The following is a 24567-nucleotide window of genomic DNA, read 5'->3' as shown; positions in this document are numbered from 1 at the left end:
GGTACAGCCCATCACCACCATGAAGGTAACCTCAGTCTGCATGGCCAGCTGGAAATATACATCGTGAATGATGCTTCTTTTGCGTGTACCTTGGCAACCAACATTTGCTGCTGATTTTCAATTTGCTGCTGCTGCCTGGCTGCCATATCCTGAAGTTCTGAGAGAGTCAATTCAACACGTGCACTCCCAACCTGTAGAGAAAAAGTACTCATTGGTATGTACTTCCCTCTGCATAATTACCTCTCTAGTGTCAGCCTCACACACAGCTCGCTTTTAGATAGGTTCCCTAGAAGTTAGAAGAATAAAACTGAGTTTTTTTCTTCATAAGAACTTCTTTCTGGTGATCACTTTTATTAAAGGTAAATAATAGGTATGATTTTTTTTTCTAAATACCATTTTTTTTTTTTGGTCTTGTTTTGTTTGAGACAGGGTTTCTCTGTGTCACCTTGGCTGTCCTGGACTCACTTTGTAGACCAGGCTGGCCTCAAAGTCACAGTGATCCACCTGTGCTGGGATTAAAGGGGTGCACCACCATGCCCGGCTCTAAATACCAGTTTTTGAAAGCATAAATATCAGATACTATATGTAATAAAAAATATAACATTACACGATCATTTGCAGAAATGCATAACTGAAATTCTTCTGTTTTGAATAGGGTTTTAGCAGGTGTATTTAAAAAATGGGGCTACCAAACATTTAAGGACAAACAACCAAAAAAGTAAATATACAGGTGACAAGCAAGAAAAAAAAATTCACTGTCACCTGCTCTACAGAAACAAATAGCTGCTAAAATGCAAATGTTTGTTTAAAACCCTCTGTATGGCCTACCTATTACCTGACAAAAAATGGTGCATGTGGCATGGACATAAAAAAGAAGTGGAGCGTGACAACTGGCCATATAACCTTCCCACACAAGCCTCAGAATGACCACCAGGCATTCCACCTCACAGATGGGAAAGCAAGCAGAAGCAGACAGCTTAGTAAGGCAATGCAGAGAGCCTGTGAACTTAACCTGTCACACAGAACATGACTCACTAAGCTCTGCCATGTGCAAGACGTATTCTGTTAGACACACTCCACGCACTATGTACATATTCTTTAAGTCTATGCTGGGTGTGTGAGGACTCTGGGAGAGGAGCCATGGGAAAGGCATGAATTAAGCTAAAGGAGGTAGCTCATAAAAGCAGCAGAGGTCCATCCTACTGGGCTAGCCCTCCTTTGAGCCTTCAGTTCTGAGCAGGAAGGCTGTGCTGTATGCACCTCTCAGATCCTCACTACCTACTTCCTACTTCTACACACACACACACACACACACACACACACACACACACACACACACACACAGGATCCCTTTAAGTCCTTAAAATTCTTTTTCTAATTTTGGATTTCCAATTTTATGTATATGGGTGTTTTGCCTGTGTGAGTGTCAATGTATCACACAGAGGCAAGAAGTGTTAGAAGCTGTGAGCAACCATGTGGGCTGGAACTGAGTGTGGTCCTCTGGAAGAGCAGGCTCTTAACTCTATGCCACCTCTCCAGCTCCAGGCCACGCTCTACCTCTTTCTAGACTCTAACGATTATCTGAGCACACTCTAAGTGCCAGGAACAGACTCAACTAGGATTTGTTCAACACTCTTATCTGAATATTATTCTTTTACTTAAAGATCCTGATAGAACAATGTGGAGGTGATCTTTTCTAAAAATGAGATATTTTAAACTGGGAATGGTGGTGCAAACCTTTAATCCCAGCACTTGGGAGGCAGAGGCAGGTGGATCTCTGTGAGTTCAAGGCCTACAAAGTGAGTTCCAGGACAGCCAGGGCTCTACACAGAGAACCTCTGTCTCAAGAAACCAAAAAACCAAAACCAAAATAAAAAATCAGGTATATTACATTAATTAGCACATGTGGCATGGGCAGTCAGGATAATTTAAAGAGGTAGCTCTCTCTTTTCATCATATAGATGGAAGATGCTTACATCAAGCACTTTTGCCCTCTAAGCCATCTTGCCAGTCATAAAAATTAGGTATTTTAAGCTGCTGTCAAGTAACAGAAGCTAACATTTTAAAAGGAAACATGTTCTATGAAAAATAAAGTTCCTCCTATACAGGCTACTGGGAGAGTACAATCAGCAGCCTCACTCAGCTGTAGACCTGAATGCTACAACAGTGACTTGTAAGGCATGCTGTGTTCCCTGGACCATAGTGCTGACTGTTACAGGACCACCAACCACGTTCTGACCTGAGCTGAGGCCCTCCCCATGGAGAGAGCCCATGCCTGGTATTTTAAACTTGGCCAAATGCCCATGACTAGAGAGGTCATAGGCCCTAGTGGGTAACCAAAACTGCTGTCTTGCTAATGGACATACTGTGACCATCACACTGCCTTCTAAACACTTGGGTTTATGCCTAGAGATCAGTGCTACTATCAGTTTCATTCAGAGAAGCTTTGCAGCAGTAAATGGTTACCGTGGAGACTTATAACTGGCCCAAAGGCTGAGAATAAGCAACACTTGAATGCTTGGCCACAAATGGAATATGTACATCACCCAATTCAAGGCTCAGGGAACATCATGGAAAAGGGGGAATAAAGACTGTAAGAGCTGGGGGATAGGCAGTTGTATGGAACACTGACTTGGGGATGACATGGCTGTGTGCTCTTGGCCTCACTGTAGCTGTGACTGCTTGTACAGGAAGTGCGTAAGATTGGGCCTGTCAACATCCTGATAGGGATGAGGAAGGGTTCACCAGACTACATACCTTCCTCAAGAATGACTGACAGTTAATGGTTGCTGAGACAGTAGCCAATGGTAAATTGCCCATGCTCCTGAAATAACTCATTAGTGGTCATGTGAGCAACCCAATTAAACTCATTGGGTCACCAAAACAAACACAAGTAAAGGGAGACTGATTGGAAAAAGAAGTGAGTCAAGGGAAATGGGGGTGGGACAAGAAAAGCAGACATCATCATGGCTCACACCTTTGTGCTTGGGCGGTACAATTTGTGAGTGTGAGTGAGTGTGTGTGTGTGTCTGTCTGTCTGTCATGTGCTTGAGCTGCTCTAAGGAGGTATAAATGTACTAGAGGTAGAACAATAGCACACTTTGCTGACCCTGGTGACCTCAGCTCCTCTCTAGCCTGCACAGCCCCCACAGTCAGGTGCAGCATCCCAGGCTCCCAGCTGTCCCCACAGGCTCCTGTGCTTGACCCCTTGGCTCTCAGGCTGTGATGCTGCTTGGCCGCTTATGGAACCTTTAGGAGGTAGAACCTTGCTTGAAGAAGTACACTACTGGCTCTGAGGTTTTACACCTAGGTCTCACCTCCTGCTTTCTTCTATTTCCTGTGTGTGGACAAAATATGATCAGTCAGCCTTCTGCTCCAGCACCATGCCATTCCTGCCTCCTGTCGTGTTTTCTCATACTGATGAACTCTATCCAAATGAAGCTTTTTCCTTTTTTAGACAGAGTTTCTCTGTGTAGTCCTGGCTATCCTGGAATTTGTTCTGTAGACCAGGCTGGTATGAAACTCAGAAGACTGGCCTGGTATTAAAGGCATGTGCCACCACCACCTGGCCCTTTCTTTACTTTTAAGTTGCTTTTTGCTGGGGCACTCTTTAATAGCAACAGAAAAGTAACTAATACAGGTCCCCAAAGCATCACCTCCCTACATTCACAAGTCCTATTAAAAAAAAAAAGATATATTCTAGTATTATAATTTCAGGCAGGAAAAACTCATCAGTTTATTCAACCCAGCTGTTCCTACAAATTGACTGTGGTGTACCTTGGCACTACACATGGGGCCTGGACAATTCAGAGTGGCCTTTGGCAGCGTGTGGATCTTCAGGCTTCTGCTCCACTGTTACACACGCCCTGTGTCTGGCTTTGAAGTCCTCTTGTACTGGCATCTGCTACCCTAAAGATGCTTTCTTGTCCTTTATGTCCATACGGAGAACAATCTACCCACACGATGAAACAGCAGTGTAGAAAAGAATGCCATTCGGAAGCCACTCTAAGGAAAGAGTCCCCTGCGACTCACACTAGCCACCCCTCCTGTGAAGGGCTGCTTTCCTCACTGCATGGCATTTGGTGCCAACTGCATGCATATATATATCCTTATAGACACATGTTTTCCATTGAATTTTTTATGTATAAAAATTATACTGTATTGAGGTCTGTTAAAGAGGATTCCCTGATGGGCAGACAGACAAGAAGACAGACCAAGTGTAGAAAATAAAGATAGTAAACTACCTATGGTCCTACAAGTTCAAGACAAGACCAGGACTTCTTTACCCATCAGCTTCCTTGTCTTGATTCAAACTTACTAACCCTAAACTGAGGAAGACCTCCTTTAGAGACCCTGACAACCCCAGCCCTCAAGGACAGACGAGGCTTAAGCTTCCCAAGTCGTCTTCTGCTTTTTCCTGTGCATCTCTCCCCCCTGCCACCCCCACTGTGTGTGTGTGTGTGTGTGTGTGTGTGCGCACACGCGCGTGTGCACGTACAGCCTTTCCTTTAGCAGCGCTTGCTGTCTGCTTTGTCAGATCTGCCACTGTTCCTGCTGTTACCTGATGCATTTGAGATCTTTCCTGCCTTTTAACCTTTAACTGGCAGAGAAGATGAACCCAATCAAGATCCCTAGACAGTAACAGGAACCTGTCTCAAAGAGATTTAATCTAAGCTCTCAATATAGTGAGCTCTAATTGTGCCCACAGTTGGTATACCTACAGCTCAGTTCCAAATTTTGTACCAAATCTGCTTCCCCCCCAGCCCCCCCATTTCTGTAGAAACCTCAGACCACTCTCTCTGATAACCTTTGATGATGCCCCTGATGGAGCGAACTGGACTACAGCTTACTTTGGTACCTTGCTCTGCTTTTGCTGTACTTTTATACTACTTTGATTTATTTATATTTGTATCTCTAAAAACAACCTGTGAAATGCAGAAGTTTAAAAATTACCTCACCTAACAGCTTTTGTGTCTGTCAAGCTAAAACAAATGGCACAGGATTGGTTAAAAAGAATAAAGCAAGAAATTCTAAGCCTGACTGGTAATCAATCCCAAAAGCCTCTAAATAATTATTTCTTTGGCAGCACGAGGTGGGTTATGGGGGGTTGTATTGTTTTGTTTTTTTCCCCGTGACAGGGTTTCTTTCTCTGTGTAGTCTTGGCTGTCCTGGACTCACTTTGTATACCCGGCTGGCCTCAAACTGACAGAGATCTGCCTGCCTCTGCCTCCCGAGTGCTGGGATTAAAGGTGTGTGCCACCACGCCCTCGTCTGAGTAATTTAAAAAAAAAAGAACTCTCAATATAATTGCAACATTATATTTTGCTGCCTGAGTATTCTTTATTCTTTTTCCCCCTCTTTGGTTTTTTGAGACAGCGTCTCTCTGTTTTAGCTTTGGCTGTCCTGGGCTCACTTTATAGACCAGGCTGGTCTCGAACTCACAGCGATCTGCCTGCCTCTGCCTCCCATGTGCCACCACGCCTGGCTCTGAGCAATTCTTTAAACTGCACATTTTATACATTTTTCTGTATGGATATCTCACAATAAAAAAGAAATACAAGAGGAACTGAAGAAATGGCTCAGTTGGAAGCACTTGCTCTTGCAGAAGACCTGGATTCAGTTCCCAACACTCGCATGATGGCTCAGACTGTAACTCCAGTTCCGGAGGATCTGATGCCTTCTTCTGGCCTCCTCGGCACCAAGCACATATGTGGTGCACAGACATACATGCATGCAAAACACTCATACATATAAAACAAACATATAAAAAGGGTGATAGATCGAGATTAGTGAGAAAGAGAGCATGAGCAAGAGACAGAGACACAGGGACAGCCACTGTGATGTTCACCTTTAACCCCAGTAGACAGATCTCTGCAAGTCATTCCAGGACAGCCAAGGCCACACAGAAAGACCCTGCCACAAAAAAGCCCTGTGCATGTCGATTCTAATGAGAACCACAGCAACATACCAGGGGAGTGACTGCTTCCAAAATCATGGCTGACAGGACAGCCTTAGCTACACTCACGGTAACTACAAGATGAAATGTATTTATTTTAAATTTTTAATTAATTTGTTTTATGTGTCTGGGTCTTTTGCCATTCTTAGAAGCTCCACTGAGCAAAGAGAACAATCTACAGAAGGCAGAACCTTGGGCAACAAAAGAAAACCACAGCTTGCATCTGCCCTCAGGCTTTGCCAATCTTAGCAGCTGCTGTAGCCATTCACACACAAGCCTGCACCAGAGGTGCCTCTCAGGAGCAAAATGCTGCTTATATGGCAGACTTGAGATTTAAATTCCAAACTGCCAAACTGCAGATTACAACACTTTCAGTCCCACCTAGCAATGCATCAGAGTTCCTGCCAGATCTTGCTATATCAGTCTTTTAGCATCAGATCTTTGAATGATTTTGGTTTGTATTTTCTTGAACATTAATTATGCTGAACACAATCCATGTACTTAATAGGGCATTCATGTATCTCCTTTGGTGAAATCATGGCCAATTTTTAAAAATTGAGTAATTTCCCCCTAACCAAGAAGCTATTTGCAATTGATACCTACAAAGGAAAAATTACTTTTCTCCAATAGCGTCTCACTGAGTCTATCAACAACTCTCCAGGGCACGCTCCAAGCACAAAATGAATGTTACTTTTGCTCTTTGTTTGGTTTGGACTTTTTGTTTCATTCTGGCATTTTTGTCTTTTTTCTTTTTCAGATTCATTTATTTATTTTATGTAGATGAGAGCTCTACCTATATGTACACAGGCACACCAGAAGAGGGCACCAGATCTCATTATAGGTGGTTGTGAGCCACCATGTGGTTGCTGGGAATTGAACTCAGGACCTCTGGAAGAGCAGACAGTGCTCTTAACCTCTGAGCCATTTCTCCAGTTCTGTCTTATTTGTTTGTTTGTTTTGTGAGATTTTTTTTGTTTCTTTGTTGAGAGAGGAAACAAAGTTAGGTGGGTAGGATCTGGGAGGAGTTGGATGAGAAAAACATGATAAAAATGCATTGTATAAAAATTTTAAATAAAAAAGAAAATATGAATAAGGATTATTCAATTTTCAGAGTTCTTTATATAACTGCACGTGTTATTCATCAAGCATATGATTCTCAAGAATTTCCTCCCAGACTGAGTCTTCTTTTTTCATAACAAATATTAAGACCACCTTATCTGTACTAAGCAACCAAACAGATATGGCTGAAGACAAATTCATCTGCTGAAAAATGTCTCTTTATTAAAAAATGTAGAACAGAACACAAAGCAAAGGAAATTTAAGAGATAAGGAGAACAAAACAAGACAGGTATCTAACCAAGATCCAACATTAAAAAAAGGGAGGAAGATGAAATACCTGCAGAGAACTTTGGAGAATTAGTTATTAATAGATGCTAATCCTTAGAAGTCAAATAGATGCTAATCCTCAGAAGTCAAAATAAATTTACACAGCCTCACTCAAAAGTGGAGGATTATTTATTTCATTAAATCCCAAATGCTAAGAAATTAAAGAGATTTCTAATATCATATACTATTCAACACAAAGTAGGTCAAAGAGGAGCATATAGTAACTGTACAAAACCAACAAGAGGCCAGATGGTATCTGAAACACCCTGGATGAGCGTCCCAGCCACAGAGTTGTCTTGGGGACTTGCCACATGAATTACTGGCAAGGGGATGAAATAACAGGCAGACTAAGCAAAAGCTGCCTCAGAAGTAAGTAAACCCCGCCTGTGCCCCTCATGTTCCCGCTGTAAACCCTGCCTGTGCCCCTCATGTTCCTGCTGTAAACCCTGCCTGTGCCCCTCATGTTCCTGCTGTAAACCCTGCCTGTGCCCCTCATGTTCCCGCTGTAAACCCTGCCTGTGCCCCTCATGTTCCCGCTGTAAACCCTGCCTGTGGCCCTCATGTTCCCGCTGTAAACCCTGCCTGTGGCCCTCATGTTCCCGCTGTAAACCCTGCCTGTGCCCCTCATGTTCCTGCTGTAAACCCTGCCTGTGCCCTCATGTTCCCGCTGTAAACCCTGCCTGTGCCCTCATGTTCCCGCTGTAAACCCTGCCTGTGGCCCTCATGTTCCCGCTGTAAACCCTGCCTGTGCCCTCATGTTCCCGCTGTAAACCCTGCCTGTGGCCGCCCCTCCATGTTCCCGCTGTAGTAGCTCACGTCTAGATTTTTTTCCTGAACAATTGTTATGTAACAAGCACAACCAAGTCCTTTGTACTACATGAAAAATGGAGATGGAGTGACCACTTAATTGGTCAAAAGTGTCACAGTATTTTAGGTGAAAGGACAGTGTAGTTTTTATCAAATGATAAAACAATGCAAAAGAATGAATTTGGATTTCTATGTTATATCACACACACAAAAATTAACTCAAAATAGATCGTAGACCTAAGTATGAGTTAAGCCTACAAAAAAGTTTGAAGAAAACAGAATCTACTGGCCTTGCAGCTGCTGGACAGACATCAATAAAGCAGGAGTGTTCAGTAAGGCAGATTGAGTAAACAGGACAAAGAGCTTCCTGGACTCTACTAAAGAACATACTTTTTGGTGGACTGTGTCCTTTCAAAATAGTAAATCATACCCGTGAGCACTTGTATCAAATCAAAGAACCCACGGCGTTTGGAACCCCACACAGGACACCCCACAGAGAGCACACTAAGATCTCTGCTGCACAGTCAAGCCACCACCTAGCCCGGCCGATCTTGTTGACTTGCAGTTTGTAGAGAGCAGAACTTCCCCAGCCCTTGCTTGAGCAGCTGCCCCCGGGCATGACTCACGAGAGCGCAGCATCCTGTCTCACTCCAACCCACACGCACCTTTTCTCCCTCACAGTTGCTATTTGATCTGCTTTCTTGTCTCCGTTCACCAGCAGAGCATTTAATATGCAGTTGTTCTATCCAGACAGACACAGAAATTATGGGGAAAATATTTCTTTTCTAATATCTTGTTAATTTAAAAATGAATGTAAAAGTGCTTTGAAGACATTAAAGTACTTTACAAGGCAATGCATTATAGGATTAAAAAGCAGGTGTGTATGCTATAAAATATGCTAAATGATCTTTGATGTGATACGTTTAGCAGTTAGTCCTCTAGACAGGATCTCTTGACTTCCTTCTAATTATAAGCTCTTATAATAGGTATAGACACAATTTTTTAAAAGGTTTATTTATTTTATTTTATATGTCTGAGTGTTTTGTCTGCCTGTATGCTTGTGCACCACATCAATGTAGTTCCTTAGAAGCCAGAAGAGAGGGGTGGATTGATTCCCAAGAACTGGAGTTACAGATGACTGTTAGACTCCATGTGGGTGCTAGGAATTGAACCTGGGCACTCTGGGAAAGCAGCCAGTGCTCTTAGCTGCTGAGCCATCACTCCAGCCCCATAAACACACTTTTAATTTTAGTTTCAGGTCTAAGTTTTGTTGCTCTTAACATAAACAACTTTATCAAGGAAGAAGAGATCACATACCTATAGAGCTAGCCTTCTCCCTTTATAATACACAGGAATACAGCTCTTCTGAGCCTCTACCTGCCATTCACCTTACATTACCATCCCTGAGGTAAGAACTCTTGTCACCAAGACTGACAACCTGAGTTCAGTCCCTGAGACCCACACACAAAGTGGAAGCATAGAACTGAGCCCCCAAGTTCTCCTCTGGCCTCTACATATTCTTGTAGCACATAAATGAACAAGTATGTGAGTGCATATACACAAATGTAAAAAAAAAAAAAAATCAAAGGAGTCTCAAAACTGTGCTATTAATTCTGAACTCCTACTGTGGTGTATACCTGTGTCCTGGAGGTTATGTTGCCAGCTAGATACAGGAACAGTCACATACATACTGTTTTAGATCCCACCACATTTACACAATCACAAATCCCACCAAGCATCCACCCATCCATCCACCCATTTATCCATCCTCCATCCATCCATCTACCCATGCACTCACCCACATACCCATCCATCCATATTGAGACAGGGTCTCACTACATAGCCTAAGGTAGAACTTCACTATATACCCAAGGATGACCTTGAACTCACAGCAATCTTCCTTCTTTTCCCAGGTGCTTGAAATACATGCATGTGCTGCCACATCTAGCTGTGTCAGGAAATCTTAGAGTGAGAGATGCCAGGTGTGGTACAAGTTGTAAGACCTGTAATACTCAGGAGGTGAAGGCAGGAAGATGAGGAGGTGAAGGTCGTTCTTGGCTATATAGCAAGTTTGATATGGTACAGTACAAGGATACAGTAAGGCCTTGTCACAAAAGTAGGGTAAGGATGAATGAGAGAGAGACAGGCAGAAACAAAGGGAGGAGAGGAGAGGAGAGGAGAGGAGAGGAGAGGAGAGGGGAGAGGATCCAAAACCCTCTACTGGCTTCCATGGGCACTAGTCATACACATGTGTACATACATACATACACACAGGCAAATAATATATTATATATGGTATTTATATTAATATATGTGTTGTTAATATAAAGTTATATATGATATATTAGAAATATAATAATATATAATAAAAAGTCTTAAGAAGAGGAGGAGGAGGAGGTGTCAGTGGCAATTCAGATTAGGCCCCTCCTATCCAAAAGTTCAAAATCCAATACTTTCCAGAGTTCTAACCTTATTGTAGGATTGGGGATATTCAATCAATGAGGACTATACAACTATTTCTAATCTGAAACATTCTGAATAAGCAACTGTACATTCACAAAGGAAAAACAGCAAGAAAGCACTTGAGTAGTAAGCTGGGAAGTTGAGTGGCAGATGTAGCCAGTGTGTAGCCCATCTCCCTCTGGACTCCATGTTCTTGCCAGATCTAAGAAGGTCACCCATTTGCCAAGGTCAGATGTCTAGTTAGTTTCAGAGTGAGTAATAAACTAATCTCTAGTCTTAAAGCTATTTTTAAAAGTCATAACTAGAATTTCCAAAAAAGCTCAGGTTGAAATTTTCTCTATCTCCTTGTCCTTTCCATGCACACCAGTATTCCTAAAAAGGAAAGCTTCCACTTCTCCTGGACCTACTCTCCAGTGCTACACTGGGCACTGAACGAGCCCCTTCTCTCACTGGCAACTGTTGGGGGATGGTCTGATGTATTTTGATGCTAATTACTGCTTGCTGTCTCTGTGACCCACCGTTTGATTAATAAAAACCCATCCCACCTGGGCACGGCAGAGAAAATAGGTGTGCCTAAGGTTCCCGGGCTTAGAGAGAAAAAGGAATTCTGGGAAGAGAAGAAAGACCAGAGAAGAAGAGGGTCCCCAGAAGGGAAGAGAGGAAGGCAGCCATGGGTTAGCTGGAGGAGAAGCATGTGGCTGATGTGGATGGAGATTCAGCCCAGATGAAGAACATTATCAAGTATCTGGGATTATGGATGGGAGGTAACTTGATAGAAGTTATCAGAAGCAGATGGCATGAGATTGGGGCAGGTATCACATACCTGCCCCACTATGGGAGGTAGTTTAGAGGATTATTGTCTGCCCTGCCCCAAGTTAACTAAGGCTATTTTAAAATATAACAAGCGTCTGTGTCTTAATTGATTGCTAGCTGGGCCTACAGATAATACAGATAATATAAATAATTAAAAACAACAGTCAACTGCTCAGACTTGTTAACCGTCCACCCATGTTGTTCTTCAGGCCTAACACTGAAGAGATGAAGGCGGCTTGTCTGCTCAAGTCTTTGTTTTGGTGCTGGGAGGGCAGACCCTGGCAGACCCTGTGCTCACTGACTGCTCAGCCCAGCCTACTTGGAAAGTTCCAGGCAGTTAGAGACCATATCTCAAAACCAAGATGGGCAGGTTCTGAGAGACAACATTGCAGTTGTCCTCTGACCTCTACAGGCTCATGAATACACCTGCATACACATGCAAGCAATTCTCACACTTACCAAACAATTCAGTTTAGTTCACATGACTTACCCCATTTTCAGTGCGCTTTTCTCCAGGTGCATTTGTTACATTTCTCTGAGTTCTCTGCTCTTGGGTCTGACGGCCACCTAAAGAGAGGAGAGGAAAACGCCCACGGTGACAGCTCAGCCATAGTTAACTGCATTAAGAAGCCCCATGAAGCGGAGCCTGAGTGCGTATATCATTAATCCCAGCACTTGGGAGGCAGAAGTAGGTGGATCTCTGTGTGTTTGAGGCCAGCCTGGTCTGCAAAGGGAGTCCAGGGCTACACAGGGAAACCCTGTCTTGAAAAACAAACAAGAAACCCCCTGAAAACACATCTGTGTGTGTGTCTATGAAGGGGGTTTCCAGGAAGGCTTAACTATGGTGGGAAGACACGCCCAAATATGTGTGGCTCTGTGCCATGCTGGAGGATGCTCCCTGCTCTGCTCCCTGCGTGTGCCTCACTCCTGCCTCACACCAGAGGTGCAGAGCCACCCACAAGAGCAGACAGCACATCTTCTTACACTGTGAGCCAAAAGAAACTTTGTCAGTCATCTTCCTAGAGCTTCTAGATTTTTTTTTTTTGAGACAGGGTTTCTCTGTGTAGCATTGGCTGGCCTTGAACTCACAGAGATCCTCCTTTCTCTGCTTAAAGGTGTGGGCCACCAGCCGCATCTGGCTGAGCGTCTAGATTTTTTAGTTTACACTTTTTGAGAGTTTCATGGATGAGTACCGAACTTATTTCCAGATTTTAAAAAATATTATGTATATTATTAATTTATTCATATTACATCTCAATGGTTATCCCATCCCTTGTATCCTCCCATTCTTCCCTCCCTCCTGCTTTCCCCCTACTCTCCTCCCCTATGACTGTGACTGAGGGGGACCTCCTCCCCCTGTATATGCTCATAGGGTATCAAGTCTCTTCTTGGTAGTCTGCTATCCTTCCTCTGAGTGTCACCAGGCCTCCCCATCCAGGGGACATGGTCAAATATGGGGCACCAGAGTTCATGTGAAAGTCAGTCCCCACTCTCCACTCAACTGTGGAGAATGTCCTATCCATTGGCTAGATCTGGGTAGGGATTCGAAGTTTACTGCACATATTGTCCTTGGCTGGTGCCTTAGTTTGAGCAGGACCCCTGGGCCCAGATCCGCCCATCATAATGTTCTTCTTGTAAGTTTCTAGGGCCCTCTGGATCTTTCTATTTCCTCATTCTCCCATGCTTCTCTCATCTAGAGTCCCAATAGGATGTCCTCTCCTCTGTCCCACTTTCCTGGTAAGTGAAGACTTTCATGGGACATGCCCCTTGGGCTAGTGTCCAGATATAAGTGAGTATATACCATTTGACTTTTTCTGCTTCTGGGTTAACTCACTCATTATGATCATTTCTAGTTCAATCCATTTGTCCACAAATTTCAAGAATTCCTTGTTTTTAATAGCTGAGTAGTATTCCACAGTGTAAATGTACCACAGTTTCTTTATCCATTCTTCTACTGAAGGACACTTAGGCTGTTTCCATGTTCTGGCTATTATGAATAAGGCCGCTATGAACATGGTTGAGCATATGTCCTTGTGGTGTGCTGGAGCATCTTCTGGGTATATTCCAAATAGTAACATCATCTTTTTTTTTTTTTTTAAGCTAAAGTGTTGCTCTAGCCTTGGCTGGCCTGGAACTTGCTCATAGGGATCCTCCTTCTCTCCTTTTGCTTTCTAAGTGCTGGGGTTAGAAGTATGTGCCATCACACACTCTTTACTTTTGATTGTATATATATGTGTCTGTGTGTGGGTTTATGCATGAGAGCAGTACTCATGGAGGCTGTAAGAGGGCACTGGACTCCCTGGTACCGGAGTTACAGGCAGTTGTTGGCTGGGTGCTGGGAACTGAACTCAAGTCCTCTGTAAAAGGAATATGTGCCCTTAACCACTGAAATGGCTCTCCAGCCCCCGAAAGATTTTTGTCTTTTTACCAAAAATAAAAAATAAAAAATTGTTTTTTCAAAATTTCGTGTGTGTGTGTGTGTGTGTGTGTGTGTGTGTGTGTGTGTGTTACGTGTGTGTGTGTGTGTATTGCGTGTGTATGAATTTTTAACTGTTAGGTCATCTCTTTGGTTTTTGGCTAATTTTTTCCACAGTAATGAGAAATAACAAATACAACTACCAACTTAATTGTATATTTATTGAACACAAGTGTAAAATACCAGGAAAAGAAATCCAGGACTTAGTATAGTTAAAAAATTTTTATTTTAATTTTTTGGGTTTTGTTTGTTTGTTTGTTTGTTTGTTTGGTTTTTCAAGACAGGTTTTCTCTGTGTAGCCTTAGCTGTCCTGGACTCACTTTGTAGACCAGGATGGCCTCAAACTCACAGTGATCCACCTGCTTCTGCCTTCTGAGTGCTGGGATTAAAGGTGTGCATCACCACGCCCGGTGTTAAAAATGTTTTACAATCAGTCTTTTCTTTTTTTTCAAAATATTTATTATGCATAGTGTTCTGCCTGCATGTACACCTGCAGGCCAGAAGAGGGAATCAGATCTCATTATAGATGGTTGTGAGCCACATGTGGTTACTGGGAATTGAACTCAGGACCTTTGGAGGAGTAGTCAGTGCCCTTAACCTCTGAGCCATCTCTCCAGCCCCAATCAGTCTTTTCATGTATTGCTTCTTTTAATTTCTCTCCCTCCCTCCTCTCTCATGAAATTTATAGCCAAGCATGAAATTGATTTGTTATCAAAAGTATTTTAGCTGAGGCTGGAGAGAAGGCTATGTGGTTATGAACACTGGCTGTTCTCCTGGAGACCCTGGATTCAATTTCCCAGCACCTACATGGTGGCTCACAGCTCTCTGTAACTACAAGTCCCAGGGCATCTGACACTCTCCTGGTATAGAAAACATGAGGCATAGATGTAGTACACCAACATACATGCAGGCAAAATACCCATACATATAAAAACAGTGTGTTTTAACTGCCAGGCATGGTGGTACCTGCCTTAAATTCTACTACTCAGAGGCAGCGCAGGCAGATCTCTATGAGTTTGAGGCCAGCCTGGTCTACATATTGAGTCCCAGGCCAGTCATGGCTACAGAGTGAGACCTTGTCTCAAAAAACAGAAAACAAAGAAAATAAAAAAGAAACATGATTTTACAACAAATTCTAGCTAAGCTAGCAGGAGAAAGTCCCTTTAATATAAAATACAAATAAAGAAGGGCAGCCAGGCAGTGGTGGTGCATGCCTTTAATTCCAGCACTTGGGAGGCAGAGGCAGGCCGGATCTCTGAGACTTTGAGGCCAGCGTGGTCTACAAAGTGAGTCCAGGACAGCCAAGGATACATAGAGAAACCCTGTCTCGAAAAACAAAACAAGACAAACAAACAAAAAAAGAAGAGCAGCATCTGGTGGCACATGCCTTTAATCCCAGCACTTGGATGGCCAGCCTGGTCTATAGAGAGGTTCCAGTATAGGCAGGGGCCAGTAGAGGAAACCTGCCTCAACGAATGAGTCACTTAATGAATATATAAAGGAGCGCAACTTGCAGTAAAGAAATCCTTCTTTATAAAATGATTTCCTTTTGAGTTTATTTTATAATCAATACCAAAGTCATCCACAATCACTGTTAATATAATAAAAATCTTGAAACTTGAAATGTTTATGTATCAGAAAAAAAACTCCTTTGTTTTCTGCAAATTTTAGCTTAAAAAATGTGTGTATGTCTAGAGTTCAAAATTCAAAAGAAACAGAAAGGTCTACAATTAACACCAACCCCTTTCTGTCCTGCAGCCATATCTGTTCCCTTCTGCCCAGGCTACCATGTCCATCTTTTCACATGTCCTTTCAAAGCTGCTTCACCCACAGACAAGCATGTGTGCCAATGCAGTCACTCTCGTCTGAGCCACACAAAAGGCAGCACCAGTATGGTGTGTGCATCTTGGCATCAGACGTCCTCTACTGAACACGTTTCCAGGCCAGGGCACAGGGTTTCTTCAGCATCTAGGCTGCAGAGCACTTACCATGTGCTTTACTTTACTGATAGTAGTAGTACATGGTAGGAACACTGGGTGCTCCTCATTTCGTACGGGTTGAGAAAAAGTTGAGTGTAGAACTTCTACAGGAAGACTGTTGGGTTGAAAGGCCTTGCGATTTTTTAAAAAGATGTATTTATTTTATGTGTGTTTTGCCTACATGTGTATATGTATACTATGTACATGCTTCGTGCCTAAGGAGGTCAGAAGAAGGCATCCGATCCCCTGGAATTGAAGTTAAGAGACGGTTGTGAACCACCATGTAGGTGCTCAGAAGCAAATCCAGGTCCTCTCCAAGAGCAGGCAGTGCTATTAACTGGTGAGCCATCTCTTTCTAGCCCAGCTTTGTGCTTTTATGCGTACATGCATGTATATATGTATGTATGCAGAGATGGGTTTATTTATCTATCTATAGACAGGGTCTTTTGATTTTCTCCATTTTATTTTTATAAACCTCTAAGCTTCTTACATGGAAATTACAATATACCCACCCTGTAGTTATCCATGCTGTCAGGATGCTTATTGCCATTAGTTTTTCTTTTCTTTTTGTTGTTTGTTTTTTGTTTTGTTTTTTTTAATATTTTATGTATATAAGTGCTGTATCTGCATGTACACCTGCATCCCAGAAGAGAGCATTAGAGAGTATAGATGGTTGTGAAGTCAGCATGTACTTACTGAGAACTGAACTCAGGACCTCTGGAAGAGCAGACAGTGCTCTTAACCAGAGCCATCTCTAGCCCTTTAGGTTTTTGTTTTGTTTTGTTTTTTTGAGACAGGGTTTCTTTATATAATAGGCCTGGCTATCCTGGAACTCATTTCATAGACCAAGCTGGCCTTGAACTTACAGAGATCCACCTGCGTCTGTCTCCTGAGTGCTGGTATTACAGGCCAAGAGCTACCACATACCTATCCCTTTGTTTTTGTTTTTAATTTAGGGACTCACTATGTAGCCTTGGCTGGCCTGGAGCTCAGAGATCCACCTGCCTGGTCCTCTGGGTGCTGAGATTAAAGATGTGTACCATCATGTCTGGCTTTGTTTTTGTTTTAAGTAGCACACTAACTAGTCTTGGCTTTTGTAGTATGATGTGACTCCAAGAAAGGCCTGGTCCACTCTAAAATTAGAAATATGTCTCATAATGTTTTCCTTTATTATTTCAAGGTTTTATTTTAAACTTTGCTATCTGACCTATATGGCATTTATTAAAATTAATCCCTTCACACATTTTATGTTTGCACATTATATTTGGGTGCATCATCTTATCAACTGCCTGAAAGGAAGCAAGAGCTGCTGCCTACAGGTTATGACATCCTCTAATCTGCAATAGCAGGGGTCAAAGGCACATGGAATACATTCTCCTAACAATTTTGAGTAAAGGAAGAAAATCTGTGACTTTTTTTCTAAATTTAACTAGTATGATAAAAGTTAACAAGTGAATAAAGAAGAAAGCATTTATCTACCTTGTTCACTGCTCTCAGTTGGGGAATCCTCATGTCGGAGAAAAAATTTCACTTCTTCCCTGCGAGGTCCCCACTTCTGCAGGTGCTCATACATCATGTGGTCATAGGGGATGGGGCGTTCTAGGAGGAAGGCTACAGTTTACTCCAGAAACAAGGGCACTGCTACCAATCAAAGGCCTCTCCTTCTGTCTCTGTCTTTCCCTCTCTTTCTGTCTCCCTCTCTCTCTCATACACACACACACACACACACACACACACACACACACACACACACAGGAATTCAAGAACATTAAAAGCACCACATTTTACTTTAATGAACAAAAGTAGGACGAATGAATAATGAAAGACAATGAGGCAACATACAAACAACAATAATACATATGGAAGTAAATTTCTAGCATCCAACAGGGAACAATGAACTTGACCTTGCACCTCTCTATCTTCACAAACCCTGTGTTCTTCAATGATGTTTCTAGGTCTCACCATACAGGCCTTAAGCATTGCGATTTATTCCCGTGCGGTTCAGTTTTTGCACGTTCTAGGCAAGCACTCTAGCACTGTGCTCTGAGCTCACATTTATTCAACTTAAGTTTTCTGTTTCACACACACACACATGCTTATTTTTGCAAGATTCTTGTTATGTATACATGTCAATGTCTGTGTATAGGTACATGCAGGTGTATTCAGGCATTCATGGAGGCCAGAAGAGGACACAAGATCCTCTAGAGATGGAGTTAAAAGGAAGTTGTTCTGAATAACCTAACAGTGCTAGGAACTGAATTTTGGTCCTCTGCAAAAGCAGCAAGCATTCTTAACTACTGAGCAATCTCTCCAGTTCCAGTATCACATTTGTTAAAAATTTTATATTCTGAAATAATAATTTTAGACTACTAAAAAGATAGGCACAAGCCATGTCTGTAATCCCATCACTTGGGAGGAAAAGGCAGGAGGGTGCCAAGTTTGAAGCCAGCTTTAAGGATAGCCTGGGCTACCTAATGAGATACTCTATCTCAAAACATTTTTATTTCACATGAGTAAAAAATTGCCAAAGCAATACTCTGTACCTTTACCTGAGTCTTCCCTAATGTAGAGCTGTCAAAACAAGCAGTTGATCTGACAGACCAATGTTAGTTACAGGCTTTATTTGGATTTCACCAGCCTCTCATTAACTCTGCCTTCTGTCCCAGGATCTCAGCCATGAAGGCATATTTAATTGTCCTAATTCTCTGGCCTATAACAGTTTTTTTAATGACTATGACAATCATAAGAACTGGCAGGTATTCTGCTGGACTATGTTGCTTTAGGTTTGTCTGATGTTCTACAGGTCACATTTGGGCGTAAGACTAAGGTGTACACTTCTTCTTCCTCTAGGTTCTGACAGGTGCACACATCTACAGTCAGAGCCCAGTGTGTGCTTTACTACAGGCTTTCAAAGGGGTCACTTATTGAATAGGAGAAACCCACCCTACTCAACTGGTCATTAAATTATAACCCTGATTTTCAATGCAGGCAACAGGTCTCGCTTGGACCAAGTGCGAATCCTTTATAAACAGATTTTTATAATGCCACAACTTTTCAACTTGCTGTTGAAATGGATTAACTGATATTTTATTTAGGATTTCCTCATCTATGATCAAAATAAGGGACTGGAGACGTAGCTCAGTTGGAATAATGTCTGCCCAGCTTGTGGAAAGCCCCGCCTCTACCCCTACACTACGCAGGCAGCACATGTCTGAGATACCAGCACTAAGGTACAGGGAGGAGCACCATTTAGTTTGTTTATATGATGGATTTACAAGGCTGGTGGATCGGGACCCAGGGGGGCCTGCACAAACCGATGCACCAATCAAAGACATTGCAAGCAGAAAACCTAGAGCCCCTACTCAGACGTATCTGATGGACAGCTCATTCTCCATGTAGGGAAGGGCTGGGGGAAGAGCGGGGACTACCTCTGACTCTGGTGCCTGTGATTTGATCACTTCCCCTTGACAAGGAAGCCCTTCAGGAACACAGAGGAAGGGAATCCAGGCAATATGGATGAGACCTGATGGGCTTTGGTCAGATGGTGGGGGAGGAGGACCCCATCTGTCAGAGGTCTAGGGGAGGGCAACAGGTGAAGAGGGAGGGAGGGTGGGAACAGGAAGATAAGAGTGAAGGGATACAATGTGAATTAAAAAGAAAAAGAAAAAGAAAAAGAAAGATAAAAGGGGAAGAGGATCAGAAGTTCAAGGTCATTCTCAGCTCCACAGGAAATCGGAACCTAATCTGGGCTACATGAGACACTGCCTCAAAATACTCAAGCTAAGGTCAGCCTACACTTTCCTTGTACTCTTGTTCAGTTGTATTGTAGAAATTATACTTGTCTCACAAAATGAACTAAGTGGGCATCTCTTTTCCTATTTGACCTTTCTTCTATCAAATGAGGATGACTCTTTGAAGGTATGAAAGATGGAAATTACAGGGACATATGAAGGGAAAGGAGCCTCCCACCTAGAGGCTGGCTGACCCCCAGCTAAGGAGGCAGGAATTTCAGCACAACACATCTGCTGTGAGAGTGCCAACACAGGGATGGTATTTTTTCATGTTTTATGTTAAAACAGCAACGAATCAGCTTAAGATCTGAATGTATGTGACTCTGGGAAGGGTCTCATTCCTCTTTGGACAGTTTCTGGGACTCTCAAGACTATTAGCTCTGTTTACATCAAAGATGGCCTCTCTTGCGGGCAGTGGTGGCCATCGTCATTTAGCTCCATCATCACTGTTATTATTTCTTCTTCTTATCATTACCATTATTACTGTTTTGGTTTAGGAGACAGTGTGTCACTTTGTAGTTCATGATCTTTCTGCTTCAGCCTTCTAAGTGCTGGGATTACTGGTACGCAGACACCATTCTAGGCTTTAGTTTACTTTAAATTGTTTCTTATTTATTTAACTTATTTTAAATATTTTATGTGTGTGTATCTGTGCCTGCATATATGTATATGCACTATTACACATGTACCTGGTAGCCAAAAGGGGATGTTGCACCCACTGAAACCTGAATTACAGGTGTGTGTGCTGGGAACCGAACCTGTGTCCTCTGCAAGAGAAGGTAAGGGCTGCACTGGCCATTACTCCAGCCCCAAATCACTTACTTTTTAAATAAAGTTATTCTAGGTCTACAACACAATACACATGACAATTTATTTTTTAACCATTTGTCGTCCATGTGTAAGCAAGATCTACCTTACTTAACCAAGAGTATGGATAGCTGTGGTCCTATCTTGGGATGAAATGAAATCCATGTGTGCTTAGCTCAAATTCAACTCAGAATTAAGTATATCAAAAAACAAGCACAAGTTCAATGAACATTAAAAAAGTAAATTTCACACCACATCTTTTGTTTCAAAGGCAGTGAGTGTACACACAGACATACACACACACACACACACACACACACACACGTATATATCCATAAACAAACTTTAAAAATGTTAGCACTGGCCTTTGTAAACTGTAAGGCTTAAGGGCTGGAGAGGTAGCTCAGTGGTTAAGAGCACAGGCTGCTCTTGCAGAGACACAGCTCAGTTCCCAGCCTCTGCATGGTGTTCATAACCATGTGAAACTCCAGTTTCGGGATGGGATGCCCTCTTCTGACTGCTGAGGGCACTAAGCACACAGTGCACATATATACATGCAAGCAAAACACATAAAATAAAAATATCTAAAAACTAAACTGTAGGCCTATATATCCTCAGTCATACCCCTTGGCTTCACATACAACTGAATCATAGGCCATATTTTTATCCATACATGAAGCTTTGGCTTCAAAGATGGTACTTTCTTGTATCTTCACAAAACAGACCAGGTAAACACTGTGAGACTATGAAACTCCCTATCAACCAAAACATGTGCAGTGCTTCAGTATAAAAAATCTCAGAAGGAAAACAATATTCATATCCCAAGAAGAGGGATTATCTGAATTTGATTATGAGGAGACTGCAGACTGAACATGATGAAGTAACTGGCCTATGTGCACGCGTGCAGCTAGAGGGCAATGTGGTGACTTTCCCAGTAATTCTTCACTTTGAGAAAGGGTTCCTCACTGAACTTGGACTCACCATTTTAGCTAGACTGGCTGGCCAATGAGCTCACAGGATTCTCCTACCCATCTTTAGCCACTGAGCTTGTCAGTGATATTTCAATAAAGCTGTCAAAATAGTAATATTTGGGGCTAGAGGATGGCTGAGCCCCAGGAACTTCACTCCTCTGGCCTCTGTGGGCACTGCAGTCATGTGCACATTTCCATTCAGACACATGCACACACACAACTAGTAATAGTTACACTTAAAAACATGAACCTTTCAAAGAACAAAACATACTTTAAAATAATACCTGTCTCTAAGGGTTCTTTAAACATTTCCATTTGGACTTCTATCTCATCACCTGAAACTCAATATGGTTGAATTGACAATTCTCTCAGAATTCAATTACTTTCTAGCTTCTCTGTGGTACTGGGGCCTTACATAAGCTGGTCTGATACCTTCTCCTTTCTAAGTTCAACCACTTCTTTCTTTCTTTCATTCTTTTTATCTATCTATCTATCTATTTTTGAAACAGGGTTTCTCTGTGTAGCCTTGACTGTCTTGGACTTGCTTTGCAAAGCAGGCTAGCCTTAAACTCACAGAGATCTGCCTGCCTCTTCCTTCTAAGTGCACTCTCACTATGTACAAGCCTTGAACTCCTCCTTATCCTCCTCGAATACTAGGATTATAGGATACAGGCATACACCAACACACCCAGTTTAAATTATTTCTTCTTCTTCCTCTTCTTCTTCTCCTCCTCCTCCTCCTCTTCTTCTTCTTTTGAGACAAGGTTTCTCTGTGTAGCCTTAGCCATCCTGGACTCACTTTGTAGACCAGGCTGGCCTCGTTAAATTTCTTCTTTAGGGTGTAAATTCTGCAGAATTCCCTGCATTCTGCTATCATACTATCTTTGAGAATTTTTCTCTGCCTGTTTGCTAACAAGTCTTTCAATATAAGGGCCAGGATTTTACTATTCTCAGTTAACACTACTTGCAGGGGACTTACTACTTACATCCGTGCTGCCTTCCTGATGTTATTAGAAGGGAAAAGAGTTGCTGAACAGAAGTTGAGGTATAGCTTAGTGGTAGAGTGTATATTGAGCATTTGTAAGGTTCCACAACAACACAGTAGTCACCAACGCCAAAACCATTACAAATAGTTGCTGATGGGCTAATGAGATGGCTCAGCTGGTAAAGGTGCTTGCCATCAAATCTGATTTGAATTTGATCCACAGAATCTGTATTATAGAAGGACAGAACTCACTCTTTAAAATTGTCCTCTGACCTCACAAGCCCACTGTGATACATGAGCCCACACACACCACTGAGCCATCCCACTTGTCACAAGTAACAGAATCTCATCCACTATACTACTTTTACCACAGGTAACTGGGAGTCACAGCATGCTTCCAACTGAGCATGCTGAGCTTGAGCTGTATGTGGCCACTACCGGATGGCATAACGTACCACTTCCTCTCCACACTTCGGCCAGGTGGCAACTGCCCTCTCCAGGCTCCTTGCAGAATTCTACGACATCTCGACAGGTGGTTTCTGGTGTTATAGGAACTTCTGTTAAAATCTGTTCATTGTTGCTCAAGAACACGGTTAATATCATCTGTAAGAGAAAAGATTAAAACCACAATTTAGATTCCTTATATAAAGAGCTTACTATTTTAACTGTGTATGCTAGAGAACAGACACAGTGCAGGGCTGGAGAGATAACTCAGTAGTTAAGAGTACTTGTTTTTCTTGTGTAGGACCTGGGTGTGATTTCCAGCACCCACATGTCAGCTTCCAACTGTCCATGACTCCCGATCCAAGGGATTCAGTGACCTCTTTTGACCTCTGCAGGCGCCAGGCATGTGTGTAATACATAGATAAACATAAACAGACCACTCATATACCCATACATATAAAATAAAATTTAAAAGAAGTCATATTGTAGGCTGCTAAGATGGCTCACTGTTACAGGCCAAGACCAGTGGTGACCTACGCTCAATCCTGAGTGTGATATAGGGGACCACATGATGGAAGAACAGACGCCCTAAAATAGTCCTCTAACCGCCATACATGCACAGCAGGAAATACACACCTACAGCAACATCTCTCCCCCAATGCAAATAAAATAAATAAATAAATAAATCCTACAATGCAAAGATATCAGTAGGACAAAATGACATCTCATAATCAGACCCATTTCAAAGGAGAAAGTTTAAATGACACGGTGCTTCAAAACCAAGTAGGGAAAAAGATTATGTCATAAGTGAATGTTTCCCATCTGGAAAAAAAAAACTTAATTCATTTTCTATCTCATCCACTGGCAAAAGTTACTTCTAAATTAATAATTTTCTTTTATTTTAAATTAATATTTAATTTTTATGTATACAAATTCTTTACCTGCATGTATATATGTAAACCTCACAGATGTCTGGTGACAAGAGGGCTTTCCTGGTACTGGAGTTACGGATGGCTATGAGGCACCATGTCAGTGTTGGGACTCAAACCCAGGTCCTCCCAGGCCCTCTCAAGCATTCTTTTCCTTCCTTCCTTTTTTTTTTTTTCTGTTACAGGGTTTCTCTGTGTAGCCTTGACTGTCCTGGACTCACTTTGTAGACCAGGCTGGCCTAGAACACACAGAGATCCGCCCGCCTCTGCCTCCCAAGTGCTGGGATTAAAGAGGTATGCCACCACGCCCAGTCCCCACTTCAAGGCATTCTTAACCACTAAGCCACCGCTCCAGCCCTGACCATATATATAACTTATAAAACCATAGAAAGTCTAGGCTAAACAAAAAGAAAAACACTCTGAAGCAAAGCCTAAGCAAACATGTTTGTATAACTGTGCTGCACAGAAGCCCTTTCTAGTAATTCAAATACAGAATCATGAGAAGATTAATTATTCAAGCACATTAAATATAAGAATTTTATAGAGCAAAGACAAATTGAGGAAATTTTTATAGCTCATGTTACAAATAAGTGACTAGTCTGGATCTATAAAGAGCCCCTAAAAATTACTAACAAAACAGTAAAGATCCAGCCAGGTGTGGTGGCACACGCCTTTAAGCCCAGCACTTGAGAGGCAGAGGCAGGCGGACCTCTTTGAATTCAAGGCCAGTCTTGTGTACACAGAGAGTCTAGGGCAGCCA

The 24567-nt window shown here is 42.4% G+C and overlaps 1 protein-coding gene across 3 annotated transcripts in view; it reads right to left on the bottom strand.

Moving 5' to 3' along the window:
* The window catches only part of PPP1R13B (protein phosphatase 1 regulatory subunit 13B), a 79810-nt gene that overhangs the window by 23346 nt on the left and 31897 nt on the right, over positions 1 to 24567 (bottom strand). For all 3 annotated transcript variants that reach the window (XM_084792428.1, XM_084792429.1, XM_084792430.1), the window contains exons 2-5: positions 22890 to 23037; positions 17360 to 17479; positions 11916 to 11992; positions 90 to 191 (exon numbers count right to left, since the gene is read on the bottom strand). In XM_084792428.1, coding sequence (XP_084648554.1) covers positions 90 to 191; positions 11916 to 11992; positions 17360 to 17479; positions 22890 to 23037 — 447 coding nt within the window. The remainder of the gene's footprint in view (positions 1 to 89; positions 192 to 11915; positions 11993 to 17359; positions 17480 to 22889; positions 23038 to 24567) is intronic.

This window comes from Acomys minous (assembly GCF_964271855.1).
Source record: "Acomys minous genome assembly, chromosome: 8".
Classification (NCBI taxonomy): Eukaryota; Metazoa; Chordata; class Mammalia; order Rodentia; family Muridae; genus Acomys; species Acomys minous.
This window is presented reverse-complemented; position numbering and strand designations above follow the sequence as displayed.